Genomic DNA, 17,147 nt, shown 5'->3' on the forward strand with positions numbered 1-17,147 from the left:
TTCTTGCTGCTCACTCAAGGATCTTATAAAAAAAGCCAGCTCACAGTCCTCTGCTAAAAAGGGAGGGTTTAACACTTTGGCAGGGGTAGAACTGCCAGATTTAGCAAAGAAAGAAGGAAAGAAAGGGAAGGGAGAGAGGGAGAGAAGGGAGGAAGGGAACCCAACAGGATACCCAGTTAAATTTAAGTTTCAGATAAACAACAAATACTTGTGTAAATATACCCCTATACAATATTTGGGATATACTTACCTAAAACAGGTATTCGTTGTTTATCTGAAATTTGATTTACCTGGGTATCCTGCATTTTAACTGGCAATATGGTTGGGAGTGGGGTAGAAGAGGAGGTATACAGAAAAACACATCAGCAGGAAAGGAAAACACAAATGCAGTCGTGATGATTAAGGAGGGAGGGAGACAACGCCTTTACTGAGAGTCTCTTTTACACCAGAAACTTGCATGTGCATGATTTCATTTGAGTGTTCCAGTAATTCTGTGTATTGGACATATTTATCCCCACTTACAGATGAAAACACAGAAGTTCAGAGAATCAACTGACTTGCAAAGTGTCACATGGGTAATTCGTAAAAGGCAGGACTATAATCCACGGCTTCTGAGTATAATCTGAGCGCTATTTCTTCTACATATGGCTGCTTTGCCTGCTGATACACCCTTATAATTTTTATAGGTTGTACACAAAGCAGATCCAACAGTTTTCTTTAATTTTCCAATACATTCATAAGGAAGTAAATTCTAAACGGCATCCTGGACTAACACATATTTGCAAAATACAGTCGTCTATTTACAGAGATCATTCTATTTACAGAGAAAGCACTAGACCCTTCCCTCCTTTGGGCCACTAATCCCAACTAACCACATTGCCCAGCTAACCATAGTTCCCTGACAAAGAGGCAGAGAAAGAGTCAAGACAAGAAGGACAATGTTCCACCCAAGATGACCACTGCTCCCCAATTTTCAGATGAGGAAGGTCATGAGATATTTGACTCAACAAAATCTTACAGGGACCCAAGAGGAAAAGGCTCCTCTATCCCTACGCTAGCATCCCACAAGCCATCATTTTCCCAAAAACACAGTTGATTTGGTGTTATGTTCTGGGGGGGAAATTGTTTTTTAAAAAGCTATCTGTCAAAAGGACAGTGGGAAATACTTTCTCCTCCAGCCCCCCAAATCTCTAACATCTGTGGCACACAATCGAAGGGAAACAGCCATAAAAATGACTTAATATGTGCCTTTTTTGAAGTACAGTAACTGTCGGACAAGTGACTATAAAAAGAACACAGCTGAGACGGTCTAGATTTATTTCTGCTCAGTGAGTTTCCAGATCAGAATGTGCTCTGTTCATCAGTTGTTTTGCTTTTGTGCTGTTTGGTTTCTAAATTTTCCTTTCTTTTCACAGATGCTAGCAGCTTCTGTTTATGATAAAATCTTGCCCATCTCACAGTCCACACTCAGGGAGACCACGTGGCAGTCAGGCCCCACTGCCAGTTCCTGGGGGAGGGTGGTGCCCACAGAGGTGGGCAGACAGCCGCGGGGATTTCCCACCAGCTACGATGGCCAAGTCCATGGAGATGGGGCTGAGCCTGTTCACAAGGGCTCCGCTCTGCCCGCCCTTGCTCAGGCCCTGTTTACTCCCCTGCCTTCATCCCTCCGCTTGCTACTCCCACTCCTCCCTACAAACACACACAGGCACAGACTCCAAAGTGGCAGACAACTAACACTTGATCTTTTGGGCCACTTGGAGCCTCCAGTTTTCTGTGGAAGATGGCAAAAAACCACACTCTGTTTCCACCCCAGCCAGCACCATTCACAGCCTGAAACATATTATACCCAAAGGCAATTATCCAGAACCCCGGGGCGCAGATTAGCTCAGGGCAGTCATTTGCAGACTTAATTATCAGAGGTGTTTAGAAACATTTCAGCTGGAGGGGGGTGGAAGGCGGGGAGAACATGGACGGACTTTTAATTTCTGTTGATTCTGAGGGCACAAGCCCTACAAACAAGGCATTTTTTGGACTCTACCAGCTGCCCTGACGCAGGGGTCTCTTCTGTCTCATCGTAGAGAATGATAATTAAAGATTCTGAAGGTGAGAAAAACTCAACTTCATTTTGGATTTAAAATCTTTCCAAGATTTCTTTTGAAAAAGCCAATTAAATTGACTTAAGTTTCACCGTTTTTAAAATCCTCAAGGTACAGAAAACATAAATTCTGGCCAACACCATTTAAATTAAGTGTGATCAGGTTTCCATATATATTACATGAGAAGATTCCAAACCGAGGCTTGGAGGCCTCAGGGCTCTAACTGCACTTAATAGTAAGCCTGGTTTAAGGATCCCTGGGGCACTGGCCCTACGGAGCAGTGAGGATCTCACCAGCTGACAAGCAACCTCAGGTTAAGGAAAGACGATGCGGAAATGGTGAGGGTTGGAAGGGCTGGGATCACAAATGCCAGGGCTGAAAGAGGGAGGTCTCGGAGCCCACCTGCTCCCATTCCCAGACGGAGGAGCCCAAGCGTGGTGGCTAAGCAGGCACCAGCACAGAGCATATCAGACTCTGAGTGCTTCTTCCATCTCCTCCCAGGATCTTCGTTCCCTGACCAGGGACCTAACCCGTGCCCCCTTGCAGTGGAAGCGTGGAGTCTTAACCACTGGACTGCCAAGGAAGTCCCTCCTCTCTCTGTTAAATCAAGACCCCCCAGACATAAGATACACCTTGTATGAAGGTGAGGGAATGAGGCAGGGAGGCTGCCATGAGTACCAGGGCAGATGTTTGCCCAAACCTCCCCCTTCCCCACACACAGCAGAGTAAAGGGCTCCACTTTGTCACTCTGGGGCAACCTGCAAGAGGATTACGTAAGGGAGAACAGCCCACCAGGCCCAGGAGTTATCGACTCATTCAGAGGCCTTGCAGGAATTTCCTGTTGTGTGATCTGGGTCTCGCAAATAACTACAACCAAGCCGAGGCTGTCACTCTCCTCTCTCTTAGAGGAAATGCGTGTCTTTGAGTCACCAGTTGCCGGTGCCCTGCAGCTCTCCAAAGACTGGGCCTAGCTCTGAGAATGCCCACAGGGAGCCAGCAGGAGGGTGTGCACTGAGAACGAAGGGTGGGCCAGCCCAGGGGGCAGTGAAATCCCAGCTCCAGGCTCTGGGTGAGCTCTGGCTCTGGCCAGAGGAGGAAGAGTCAGCAACATGGAGCTCTCTGTATCCAGGGCCGTGGGCCTAGTTTTTAACAAAAACCTACATGTGTTTCTGCTTTTCCTTTCCTTTTTAAATTTTTTTAAATTGTAAGACATATATTACGTACAAAGGAGTACATGCAAACACAGACACACTCCCTCAAGTGCGGCACAAAAGCAATGCAGCCCTCCAGCGGCAATCCCCACCTGTGTCTGTGTCCCCACCACTCCTCCGCTCCCTCCAGAGGCAACGGTCATGCTGGCTTTGGGAACCATCATTTCCTTGGTTTTCCTTATGATGTTCACCACTTGCGTATATATCCCTAAAGATTACATTTCCATTTTGCCTATCAATGCACATAGCTAGCTTCCCGTCTGCTCGTTTTATCTTTATATAATACTCAGTTAGATGAATATATTATATTTATCCATTCTGCTGTCTATTGAGCATTTAGGTTGTTTTCAGTTTGGGCTACTACAAATAATGCCGTGACGAACACTCTTTAATGTGTCTCCGGGTCCTCAGGTGCTGGAGTTTCTTTATGCCGCACACCTGACAGGGAAACACTGCTGCAGGAGAATGCGCGTTTCACTAGCAGATGCCAATCTGTGTTCCAAAATTACGCTGCCTCTCCCTCCCTGAAAGACACGGATAAACCCACTCCACTTATACAGAGGAGGGGTCACGGTGACTCGAGGCCAAGAAAACCTAGTTCATCACCAGACTGGCAAGTTAAAGCTGTATCTTGATACCTTCTCTGTAAGACAAAGCCCAAGATTTTAAAATTCTGAGCTGAGCCAGAACCAACAATCCAAATGGCTGGGCTTTCCACAAGAAAAAATGTCACAAACTCCGCCAAATGAATGAAGTAACATCTATGGATTTGGTGCAGACCCACCTGCCCATCCTACTAAATATAAGCAATAAGTACAAACGTGTCCCTGAGATATTCAGCACAGAAAGACCACAGACGGATCAGTCCCAATCTGCCGAGGGCGGAGGGGGAGTGAGGAGGGGTCCTGGAGGCCCCCCACCAGCTGCTGCCACATACCTGTATACTGGCTGCATCTCCCTTGCTATGCCAATGACGGCGCCGGGCAGGAAGTTATCGAACTCCTCAAACAATTCCCGGATGTTGGTCTCGTACTTTAGGTCTAGGTCCAGCTGAATTATCCGCAGGATCTCTGGAGGAAAGAACAATACGATAATGAGACAGACACACATCCTGGGAGGCTCAGCCACTGACAGAAAATGAAGTGGAAGGTGCAGAAGAGGGTACTGGATTATTCTTGCTGTCACTGAATAACGCAAAGACACTGCTTGAAACAAAGGCCCTTCATCTACCAGCAAGCCCCCACTCACTAGAAGCCTTCATAAAAAACAGTGGCCCTGGAGATTTCCTTCCAATTGCAGACATACAGTTTCTGTAAAACTAGGCAACCAGATCCTCCAGTTTAGGCCACTGCCCTGGTGTAATTGTCAACAGAGCACCGTTTCATTCTCAAAAGTATCTGATTTACATGATACAGTACACGGACACCCTACTGAAAACTCAAAGCATACAGGTGTTCCTCTTTGGGGTACAGGTAGTAAGTGACCCACAGAAGTCATTATTGCTTCAGGTTCTTATTCGTATATATTTCTGCAAACCTAGGTATGTGTGGAGTTAGGATGCTGACCCAGAGAAAAACAGCTAAAAGACCTCAGATACTGTTTTGGGGTGTTTTTTTTTTTAACATCTTTATTGGAGTATAATTGCTTTACAGTGTTGTGTTAGTTTCTGCTTTATAACAAAGTGAATCAGTTACACATATACATATGTCCCCATATCCCCTCCCCTCTTGCATCTCCCTCCCACCCTCCCTATCACACCCCTCTAGGTGGACACAAAGCATGGAGCTGATCTCCCTGTGCCATGCGGCTGCTTCCCACTAGCTAGCTATTTTACATTTGGTTGTGTATATATGGCCATGCCACTCTCTCACTTCGTCCCAGCTTACCCTTCCCCCTCCCCATGTCTTCAAGTCCATTCCCTACGTCTGTGTCTTTATTCCTGTCCTGCCCCTAGGTTCTTCAGAACCACTTTTTTTTTAGATTCCATATATATGTGTTAGCATACAGTATTTGTTTTTCCCTTTCTGACTTACTTCACTCTGTATGACAGACTCTAGATCCATCCACCTCAGTACAAATTACTCAATTTCATTTCTCGAAAACTAGTTTTTAAAGACAGTCTTAAAAATAATCATAGTCATAAGCATCATAGTTACTAGTCTGTCATAAGATCAAGGCCAAACAGTGACGCTGAGAAATCCTGGAACAACTGGATTCGTTTAGATCTATCCCTGAATTAAAGCTGGCTGGTAATTTTTATTCCAGCTTGCAAAACTCATATCTAGTTTCTTGAACTGGACATTGTACACAAAGGGTTTTATTCTTTCTTCTAAGTTGTAATATGCATTCAGCTGAGGAGTATATTTCCCATATCCACTGAGCTTTCCAACTCAAGTTACACTTCCAGTTTCCTCCCCCAATTAGTTTTTGTATACTTGCAGGGTCAGGTTTTGTTTTGTACCTTCCTTCTTTAAAAATGATAAACAGTACTTCTAGAGACAACTACCCTGTCCTCGTCACACCTACAGTCTGCTTGATGTGTCATTTACCAGTTGAAATTACAGTAACAATTGTGTTCTGTAAATATAAAAATGTTTAAAGAGAATACTGACAAATAAGGTTTATAGAAATATCATATTAACTTAAGACTTGGCTATGGCTAAAGATGGGAGAACAAAATGTATTTGAAATTTGACAGAATTTTTACTTCACAATAACATAATATTACTGATAAAAGTGACGGGGCGGGCTTCCCTGGTGGCGCAGTGGTTGAGAGTCCGCCTGCCGATGCAGGGGACACGGTCCGGGAGAATCCCACATGCCGCGGAGCGGCTGGGCCCGTGAGCCATGGCCTCTGAGCCTGCGCGTGCGGAGCCTGTGCTCCGCAACGGGAGAGGACACAACAGTGAGAGGCCCACGTACAGCCAAAAAAAAAAAAAAAAAAAAGTGAAGGGGCAGTTGAAAATAGGTAATATTGAAATAACTGGTAACTAGCTTATGGAATAATGTGTTCATAGTTAGCCAAAGATAGCAGACGACTAAAATGGTGCTCTGAGGTTCTGACATGGCACTTACAGCTGCAAGTTGCTAGGTTACAAGCAACGTGTACACAGATGGAAATGAACAAATAATATAAAAAGTCTATGTAGATAGGAGATTCATATTTTATTTCTCCAGTGACATATTTACAGTTGAATATAAATTAAAGGCGTGCTTGCACACCAAAGCCAGGTCCTTTAGGTGGTTCAGTCAAAGAGGTAAGACCTCCGGCTGGCTCACATGAGAAACGTCCACTCCTTGGCCCAGGTTTTGGGATTCTGCCAGCCTTGAGTTCATCAATAATTTTTTCAATATCCTTAAGTGTCAGATCCTCAAAGTAGCTGTCATTTATTTGAACCATTGGTGTGTTTACACAGGCCCCTGAACATTCCACTTCTGTAAGAGTGAAAAGTTCGTCTGGTGTAGTCTCTCCAACCTTTATACCAAGCTTTTTCTGAATGACCTCCAGGATGCTGTCGGAGTTACGAGGCACACAAGGGAAGCACGCAAGGCGTAGTACTGCAGACTGGAACATGTTTTCCAACTGGCTTTCGGTTATACACTGTATAAAAAGTTGCTACTTCATATACTCTCATTGGAGGTACTTGTAAAACTTCTGCAACCTTGTTCATAGCAGAGATGGGCAGCCATCCATTCTGTCTTTGGGCTAAATCCAGGACTGGAAGCACAGCTGCTGCTTTATGCCCTTCTGGGTAGTTTTTTACAATTGCCTCTATCCTCTTATAGTTTTCCGGTGTGAAATCAGATGGAGCATCTGGGTTATTCTCAGGAGTATCTCTCTGCACAAATAAGAGCTCCAGAGAGCTGGAGTTCTCTCTGGCTCCATTCTGCACAGCTGTCTTATGCAAATTCCTTATATGTCTTCCCCACTGGGCAGCGAAGCCAGCCGCGTGGGCCCAGAGCACCACGGAGCGGAACATGGCAGGCCAAACTGTGGGCCTTCGGGCCGCGCCAGGCCTACTGTTATGTTTTTAATCCACTGTCTGAAAGACTAACTGAGCTATAATTAGACAGACCGACTCTCACAATCACCTGGCTCTTAAGAGCTGTTTGCTTCCGTTGCCCCCAGATGACTCAGGGGCGAGAAGGGAGGAGAGAGGCACTGAGATCGTTCTCCATCCTTCATCCAACAGGACTGTCTGAGCTCCTGGGCCAGTGGTGCCAGCAGGGGACCACACACCAAGCTGACTGGGCCCTGCCCTCAGGGAGGGACGCTCAGGTGACTGAAAACAGTAAGGGGGGACCTAGTGCTGACGTGACATGGAAGAGGGTTAAGTGATGAAGGAGAAAGAGTAGTACTAAGAGAAGGCCTGGCCTGGGAATCAGACCACAAGGGAGCAGATTCCAGTTCTGCTGCTGATTAATTCTGTGACCCTGGGGAAATTATTTCACTTCTCTAAACCTTAGTTTTTTCATTTGTTAGTGCAGATGATACAGTGTGCCTCGTGAGGCTGTGATGCCGAGAAGACGAGATAACAGGTAGGAAACATCATCCAGGCTGTAGGCACCACAGGAACCCAGGGTCTGGAGAGTAGGGAACTCACTAGAGCCTGAGGCAGTTGAGGAAGACTGAACGGAAGAAGGGGACTTGGGCAGGCGAGGAGCAGTGAGGTAACAGCACCACCTACCCAGAATGCCGGGCTCCCCCCTCAACTCTCCAGCACCCTTTCACGGCGGCCCAGCTGCAGAGCACGGCACTGTCAGGACCCACTGCCCGTGGAAGCCCCCTGAAGACAGGGACCCCATCTTCGGCATCTTGGCCTCCGTCCACTCATAGTGCGGGGCTTGGCATTCAGTAAATACTCAGGAACGTTTGTGGAATTCAACATTCTCTAGATTAGTTTATGAAGAAATCACAGCTTATGATTCAAGAAAACGGATTCATTTGTCTCTGTTCTACTTTCCTTTGTGCTGCAGAAACAAATCAGTAATTGACATCCCATATGAGTTTTCTGAAAAAAAAGTAAGTGCCAGTAGGTGAGAATCCAGCTGCCCAGGCCAGAGGGGAGCAGGCTGCTTCTTGGGCCCCTGTGGGAAGCGGGGGTAGATGAGAATGGGCCCCAGGCCAGTTCGGACCCGGCGGCCTGCCTGCCTTCACACTGCCCACCCCACACGTAAATGTGAGCAAAACTGCCACTTCCCCTCCTGCACTAAAGACGATAATCACAACTACCTAGAAACTAGGAAGGGTGATGACCCCGGAGCCTGGAGGTCAGCAAGCCCATGTGCTGACATGGCTGCCTCCTAGAAGCTGCCCTAAACCGGGAAGGAGAAGAGAAATAGGCCACAAGGTGGAGTCTCGGGGCACCTGCTGCTCTCAGAGATGGCCCTGGAGAACAGAGGTAAGGAACCTGATGGTGACCTTAGGGAAGGCCACTGTGTCCCAGGAGAGAATGTCCAGGCATGAGTTGCAGCCATCAAGAAGTCATGATGGGGAGGCCCCACCGCACACACCCCTCCAGCCATTTCTCCTTTCAGTCCATCTCCTGTGTCCCGAGCTCCCAAATCCAGGGTTTCAGGCAGCTCTCACACACGGTAGAGCAGAGACCTCATGAGACAGGGACAGAATGGCACCATCATCCCAAACAGAGAAATCACATCATCGCCAGGGGTGGGGATGGTGAGAGGACAAAAGGGTGTTTGACCTGGAGATGGGAGGCCTCAAGGAAGTATGGTGGTAGTTTGTGGCACCATCAGGGCTATGAAAGAAAGGGAACTCTCATCCTCACGGCCCTGGGAGTACTTCCAATAATATCAGCGAATGCCACATAAGAAGCACCCTTTCTCTGAGTGGTTTATAAGTGTCTGGTATTATTATACAGGCAACAGTTTTATTTCTCATAACCACCCGACATGTTAAGTGGAGTTATTCCCATGTTTAAATGAAGAACCAGAGGCTTAGAAAGGTTAAAAACAATAGCCCAAGGTCCCGCAACCAACAAGTCTCGGAGCTGGGATCTGAACCCAGGTCTGCTTGACTTGAAAGCCCAGCATGCTCTTCCCAGTAGACCCTGATTCTGCTTGTGACAGGAGAGGAGCTCCTGGGAGGTAAGTTTTAGCTCCACCGCTACCCACACAGGAGGCCTGGGAGCACGGAGATGTGCCAAAGACTTTGACAGACAAAAAGCAGAGCGACAGCCTGGCCAAATGAGAATTATGAGGAAGTCCTCTATATAAAAGCGGTAATTTCACTATAATCAGAGAAATTCCTGACCGAGGGGCCATTCGGTCTGTCAATCAGTCATTCTCCCTTGAAAGCTTACCATGTGCTATGTGTACTCTCTGGTCTTTCAAGATCATCTAAATCCTACTTAATCTGCCTGAAGCAACCCGAATACCTCCTTCCCTGGCCTGCCTGGACAGGACCTGGGCAGAGGGCCGAGCTCAAGGACATCAGATTCTCTTGAGGAGAACCAGTTAATGCATTTGGGCAGAGCCTGGCCTTGTCTTAATATGCCCCTCAGTAAATCTGAGCACTTTCCCAGACCTTTAGGGACTGGCTGGGAGTGAACTTGGGAAGGTGACGTGCAGCCCTAAGACACAGGAATTTGAGATGCTTTAATATTTTTTATAACTCCTCCTTGGTAAAGCACCTTTCAGGAAGGATTTGCTTAAGCTTGGGAAGACTTCTTTCGAGAGAGAGCCTTCGCCACACAAGGTTAACTGATTAGGAAGGAAAGAGGCATCAGTTCCAGCATGAAGTGACCCCTTCACACCAATGTGAAAGGACTGACCCAGTTGTCAACTTCCAGGCTGAGGCAGGAGGACACTCCCTTCTGTTCAGGGAGGCCGACAGCTCCCAGCACAGCCTGCACTAACACGCAGGCATCGGTCCAGACAGTTATCCTTTTATGTAATTGTGAAATAAGATGCCAAGTTGTAAATGTCGCTGCTGAAAAGAGGAAGATGCTTACCAGGAAGGCTGGAATTCATTAGGATGAGATTTTTTAAAGGGCCCTGTTCCTCTGGTCCTTGATATAGTCATTTCTGTGGGAACTACATCCGGCGCGTTTTATACATAATGCTGAGAGACTGTTTTGAGGATGAAACAAGGTTGATATGTGCAAGTAGCAGCCACAGTGATGGCCCAGAGAAGATGCTGGTTGGAGGACAGCTGTAATGACAGCAAGTAAGACCACTGAAATGTAAGGAATAAATGAATGAGATAACTGCTCCCAAAGAAAAGAGGAGATGAAATCTATAAAGCACTGGGGAGAATGTTTGAGCAAAAGGAGGAGTCGTAGTCTACAAAACGCAAAAAAATGTCTCGCATCTCAGGCTGGTTGAATGTCCGCCATGTCAGAATCCCATGAGAAGAAAGCAGAAAAGGTAGTGGACAGAATAATCTAGGATAATGCATTTGAAAAGGGAACCTGATAATAACTGAGGCCAATATACCCATTTACAGACGGGGAAACTGAGGACCAAAGAAGCAGAAGGACTTGCCAGCGATTACACAGTCCAGCTAAGTGGCCAAGCTGATCCCAGAACTCAGGTCTTCTGACTCCCTAGCCAATGGTCTCATGTTAACTAGCCCCCCTGCCACCACCCACTCCCAGCATGGACCATGAACCCCTAGGGAGCAGAAGATACTGTGTAATGGCCCAAAGGGTTGTGCACAAGTCTTGCCAGGCACCCAACACAACTAGCTCATGGAGGATCCGCACATTACCGGTGAAAATGTAAACCTGAAGATTAATAAGTAGTAGCCAAAGAAAAGAAAGACTTCCATGACCCACACAGTTTGTAGTCAACTTCTGGAAACGGGAAAATGGCTCTCCATATTCTCACATTAACCTCAGACGGAGATGTTAAAAACACAAACAAATCTTTACATTCTTCTAAGAACACACCTTGAGCTGTGCGAAATTCAAAGGGAGGCAGGAACCTGACTTAGCATCTCAGAGCCACCCATGGGGACTCAAGCTAAGCACCCCGTGCGAGAGCCATAGCGACCAGCAACCAAGCAATGTCCTCCCCGTGCCCACCATCCTCTGTTCTAGGCAGACCTGTGCATTCCCAGGAATGTGTCTGCTGGGTGAGGGGCATTCCGACCAGCCCCTCAGACTTAAAATCTTCTCACAGACGTGTTTAAATCACAAAAGCAAGAACTGAAGTATCAGTGTGTGCCTAGGTCACGTTTTCAGGTAGAAGGAAGCTTGGCTCACGTGTTAGGAAGAGACCTGTGTGTGCACCTGGTATTTGAGGAACACACTTGTGGCTGGTCAACCTCCTCAGGTGAGTTCAACTCCCTGATGCTGGTTGCCCAGGCCTCTTGGTAAATGATGGAACCTGGAAGAGCTTCCGGCATTCCCACCTCATGGCTCAGCAGCTGGAGCTTTAAACGCTGGTTTCCACGGAGGACAATAGTTTGGCAAGAGCTCAGAAAATCTGACCTGGGCTATTTCAGGAAATGCAAGAATTGCTGCCTACAAGGTATAGAAGGTGGTTAAGGGTTCACACAGGACTGGTGAATGTGTGATCACAAGATAGGATCCACCGAAGTATGTCAACTCAAACTGGGAAAAGATGCTCAGGACCTAGGTGGGCTTTCTGGTCTAAGACACACTTCCTCTTGAGCTTCAACTCCAGGGGATACAGTAAAAAATGTGGTGCCGTCTTCACAAGAGGAGGTCAGCTCGCCTCGTCCTCTCATGCTCCAGTTTCAGGCTGACAACATGGTGCCACTCGGTTCTAACAAGTTGGAAAAGGAAAGACAAGATCCCAAGTGCTGGCTCAAAATGCGCTTTCAAGACCTTCAAATCCCTATTACCATCATCACCGCCCTGAGCCTGGATGGCACTGAGGAGGTTCCAACTGCCCAGGTGATTGCTCTTGGGGTTCAGAAAGCCCACCCCCGCTGCTGTGTCTGAGGCCCTGAGCACCAGCCTGGCTGGGCTGTAGGGCTGATGCCTCTGCACAAGTGCACTGCAGAAGGCAATGTCCACGGCCTTAAAACCAGCTGGGAGGTTCCCAAGTCAACATTCCCCGATGGAAACAGGCTTGAGACAGCTCATCATCAGCCTCCAATTAAACCAGCCACAAGGCATGTCATCTGACCATGGATGGAATTACAACCCGGAGTGAGTAATTAAGGATACCCCCAAACAAACAAAAGGATTTAAAAAAACCTCCTTTCCTCTCCCCTCCCTTCTCCTATCCCCAGAAACCACAGACACATCTTAACACACACAAAACAACACAAAACATAATAGGTCAGGAAATGATGAGAAGGTAAGACTCAGTTAGGTGAACACTGAGCCCCCCATCCTGGGCAGCAGACGGGCCTTCTCCAGGGGCAGATGAACCATGCAAGCACCTTCTCTCCCTTCGTGTTTTGAAAGAGCATCAGAGCTTCCCAGAGATAAATATTTATAAAACATTAGAAGGCCCTCACCTCTGAACATCAGCCCAAGCTTTCCACTAACCCGGAGGGGGCTTGGGGAGGAAGGGAAATTATGACAACTCCAAGCAATGCGGGGCGTCATGAGGCTGAGGACCTGGAAGCAGCTGCTTAGAAAGGGAGCTCACTTTCTCACTGTCTGCTTGACAAGATGACAGCAATTTGCCACCTGCTTTATCATCATCTGGAGCTTGTTCATTGCTGCTCAGTAGCACCTCTGGCCTGTAGGACCCAAAGGGCACCTGAAAGGGGTGGAGACTTCCTCTAAGGGTAAGAGGCTCCTGACCGGGGAGGAGACAGTCCCGACGTGCCACACCAGCCACACCAGCCCAGCATTTCCTGCTAGAGGGTTTCAGGCTGGGTGTGACGGAGGGCCCGCCATTCCACTGCACAGACCCAAGCTGTGTCCCCGAGCGGGTCCGAGGGTGGAATGCGCCGGGGCGGTTCTCACATCCAACAGGGAACTTGGGTCGCCTCCCAGCTGGGCTTCTCCATTCCCTTCCCCGTGCAAGGCCCAGCTGCAGGACAGCTGGCTAACTGTGGGAATAGCTGGCACGAAGGAACACAGTGGAACATGCCAAGCGTCCAAGGGGCTCCTCCAGCCTGCTCAGCTAAACGCTCCTTCCCTCGGAGCAGAGAGAGTGTGTCTGTGCCAGGCCCATTGCTGGGGCTTTACAGCTACTGACCCAGCACACGAACCTCCACTCTGCTCTGCTGGGTGGGTATCAGGACGCCCCCATCTTCAAATGAGGAAGTTGAGGCTCAGAGAGTTTTGGCGACTCACCGAGGACAACCTGGCAAGGAAGCGTCAGAGTTGAGAGCAAGCACAGATTTGCCTCATACAGGTTTCTGAGAAAACCCTTCAGACATCTCTGAAGTCCCTTTTCAAATTCCGTTATCTTTAAAAACAAGAAATGCTGCCACACCAAGAGCAAAAATACCAGACAGATGCAGAGCATCGCAGGCAGAGACTGGGTTTCCCGTGGGCAGAGCTGGGCTTTCCCACAGCCACTTCCCTCAAGGCCCCCACCCTCAAGGAACTTGAAGACTATCGGGCACCCTTTCATTGAGCAAGGGCCAATGGAGAAGTTTCAGGAAAAAGAGGTTTCATGCCACAAAATTAAGTCAAAAGGAAGTTCTGAAGCCCCATACTTGCTTGGAAGCCCCGCGCTTCCCTGCCTTGCAGGTCCCTGGATGGCCAGGATACAGCAGTGCTCGGGTCTGCAGGCTCAGCGCAGCCAGGAAGTCCCCCAGGCTAATCTATGCTTTCCACATCAGCAGCCGGCCCCTCCCCTGGGGGAGGAGGGGAAGGGAAAGGAAACTGAGTTCACAAGAGTGATTAATACAACCTGTTAGCAGCTCTGGTGAAAGGCTTTGGGGCCAAGAGGTTGAAATTAATGACCAGAGTCAGTTTTATGTATTAACTACAAAGCAAATTCTTTCTTCTAGCCCTACTCAACCCTCTCAAAATTAAGCGTGAAGTGTTAGCTATGGCTCAGCCGTAACATTTTTTACAACTATCAGCTCCTGTTTTGTGGACAAAACAAGGTATTATGAAAAGACACGGCACTTCAGCAACAGTGCAACGGGAGTCTCCTCCCTCATCCTTAGCACCTTCTGTGACTTGGTATAAATCATATCCTTTAGGATAGGACAGAATTTATTTTGAACTTGGCTGAAAAACTTCAGGAACATATATAAGAAGACAACACATAAAACACCCAGCCTCAATTTTCCTCCCACTTATATTGCCAACATGAAATTACAGCTCATGTACTTCTTTATGAAGTTCAATATGCAGGGGAAATTGAATTTTAGATTTGAAAAGCAGAACAGCAGAATATCCCACTTTCTTTTCATTTCTATGGTATGGATGTCCATGGTCCCTGCTGGCCTCTCCACAGCTTACAGCTCTCTGATGCCTGCTATAGACTTTATTTCTTGTCTCTCATGTAAACTCTCCTTCCTGTTGGGGGCAGGACCACACTGCGACTTTGTTCACCAACACTGAGTCTATGCCTGGTCTCTGCTCTATTCACGGCTTTTTTCACGGACCCCTAGGGATGGCAGCTGTAGAAAGCAGTCCTCTCTGGGCGGAATTAATAGGTATTTTCTGGAAATAGCGATACAGCAGTTACCATGGGTCTGCCCAAACGGTCAAAGCAGGACTTTGCAAATTCCTCATTCTGAGGTTTTTACTGGAAGTGTGTGGCTCTTGCTTCTAATCCCATCTGCCCTCTCTCTTTCCATCTTCCAGCCACTCTCTTCCTCTGCGCTGGCATTTGAACCTATCACAGATCCACAGATTCCATTCAGAATTAGGGAAACTAACAAAGGTTTTGTCCCATTGCCTCGCAGTTCCTCATCCCCAAGCTCTGCCCGGACACACGCTCCTGTCCCTGGGCCTGGCCAGCACCCCCCGCCCCCTTCGGTTCACTCAGATGACAATGACGATAACAGGACTGATTCCTTATATTTTACAGCACATAGCGATGTTCCCAGATCACAAAACTCTTTCCCATGCTTTGGCTCATTTAATCTTTACAACAACCCTAGGGGGCAGGTGCATCTCTGTGGGTTGGGTCCAACTGCACATAGCAGAAGACCTAAAATAACAATGACTTAAACACACATAAGATCATAGCTAAGCCATCCAGGGATGGGATGGCTGCTTTGTGAAGTTATCAAGGGTCCAGGCTCCTTCTACCTTTTCATTCTGCTATCCTAGGTCTGGTTTCCATCCTCAAGGTTACCTCATGGTTCAAGATGGCTACTGATGCTCCAGCCAACCTGGCTGTATTCCAGGCAACAGAAAGGAGGAAGGAGGAAAGGCCCTCCTTCTTCTTTGCCCCCTGCAATAAGGCAGACCTTTTAGGCAACCTTCCTGGAAGTCCTTAACAATTCTTCTTATATCACACCAGACAAAATTTAGTCACATGGCCACACCTAGCTGCAAGGGAAGCTGTGAAACATATTCTTTTACTGGGCATAATGCTGTTCCCAAATAAATGGGATTCAGTTAGAAATGAAAAAGGAGAGAATAGAGCAGCAACTAGCAGTTCCACAGCAAGCAAGTATTCATTCCACCCACTCTGGAGATGAAGTAGAGGCCCAAAGAGATTAGGTTTTGCTAAGGTCACATGGTCAATAATGGCAACACAGGAACTAAGTCCACATCATCTGACCCATGTCCAGACTCCTTTACCTTGTTCACAAAGTCCCTGTGCTGCGGTGGAGCCACTAGCATGTTCCTGCCTGGACTCCTGTCTGCTCACCTTCCAGACCGTTGCTCAGCCCTCACCTGTTCCGTGATGGCCTACCATCACCTACCTACCTACTGAGATCTGTGCCTGCCAGTCCTGGATGCCATCGTGAAGGTTGCCTGTCCTTCATCGCCTGCCTCTCACTTCCCTCCCTGCCTGGCTCCTTGCCCTGTGCCCCAACATGTGCCTTCAAGTCTAGGCATGGTCACTAGTAAGGTGAGCCAAGCCAGCGCCAACCCAGACCCCCGCGAGCTGGAGCACACCCCAAAACTCTGTAATGTCCGTGGAGTTCTGTGAGAAGGATGCCTCACCTGGGCCCTGCCCCACAAGGATCGTTGGCATCTCCTAACACTGTTTCCGGTGGTGAAGCTCTTGTGTGGCCGGCGCCTTGTTCCATTCTGACACTGAAATCACATTTCCTGCACGCTGCGCGGCTGTGCGCTAGAGCAGAGACCTTCAGGTCTCTGACAACACCTAAGCAAGCACAGGCAGTTTTGCTTTCAAGGTCCCAGCACCCTGGCCACTTCTTTCACTTCACAAAAAACAAAGGCTTCTGATTTTGGCAGCAGTTCTTCCTGGTGTGAACAATGGATCCGTCCCTCTTTCCTGGGGCTGAACTGCCTGAGTTCCTTTCACCCAGGAGACTCATCCTTCTCCAACGGGGCTTACAGCTCACCACCACCCTCAGACTCAAGGCTGTGGGTCTCCTTCAGCATCCTCTCTAGCTGATACAGGGGGAGGACCTGCAAGAGAGGGATGGGCACCACCGAGATGCTTACACCAGGAGGGAAAGTGGATCAGGCAGAGAACAGCCAACACTTCCCCAAGGGGAGAAAGCCTGCCCTCGGGCACATGCCTGACTTCTCCCTGGCACCATGGAGGAGTTGAGGAAAGAGAGGCCCCCATCATTCCTTGTGCCCAGAAATCCACATTATGGCAACTTGCAAGGAGAAAAACCAGTTTCTCTACTTTATGAACCCAGAAATACCTCTCTGAGACAGGTGAAGATCTACCCATCCCCTTACCTTTTGAAGCAGGAGGAAAAAATCTGTTTTTTCTTTCTAAATCATTAAAAGGCTTTCGTCTTTTCAGGAGGAAAACCTGTGACGGTTTG

The 17,147-nt window shown here is 48.0% G+C and overlaps 2 protein-coding genes across 2 annotated transcripts in view; both read right to left on the minus strand.

Moving 5' to 3' along the window:
* XXYLT1 (xyloside xylosyltransferase 1) overlaps nt 1–17,147 on the minus strand; it is a 191,047-nt gene that overhangs the window by 72,557 nt on the left and 101,343 nt on the right. The window contains exon 3 of the mRNA XM_024752142.1: nt 4,245–4,377. Within this exon, the coding sequence (XP_024607910.1) occupies nt 4,245–4,377 (133 nt within the window). The remainder of the gene's footprint in view (nt 1–4,244; nt 4,378–17,147) is intronic.
* On the minus strand, nt 6,466–7,287 carry LOC112404308 (NADH dehydrogenase [ubiquinone] flavoprotein 2, mitochondrial-like). The gene is given in 2 exon segments (XM_024752143.1): nt 6,466–6,833; nt 6,835–7,287. Coding segments are annotated over 2 exon segments (777 nt in total). The 3' UTR covers nt 6,466–6,509.

Source organism: Neophocaena asiaeorientalis, unplaced genomic scaffold (genome assembly GCF_003031525.2).
Source record: "Neophocaena asiaeorientalis asiaeorientalis breed wild unplaced genomic scaffold, Neophocaena_asiaeorientalis_V1.1 scaffold293, whole genome shotgun sequence".
Classification (NCBI taxonomy): domain Eukaryota; kingdom Metazoa; phylum Chordata; class Mammalia; order Artiodactyla; family Phocoenidae; genus Neophocaena; species Neophocaena asiaeorientalis.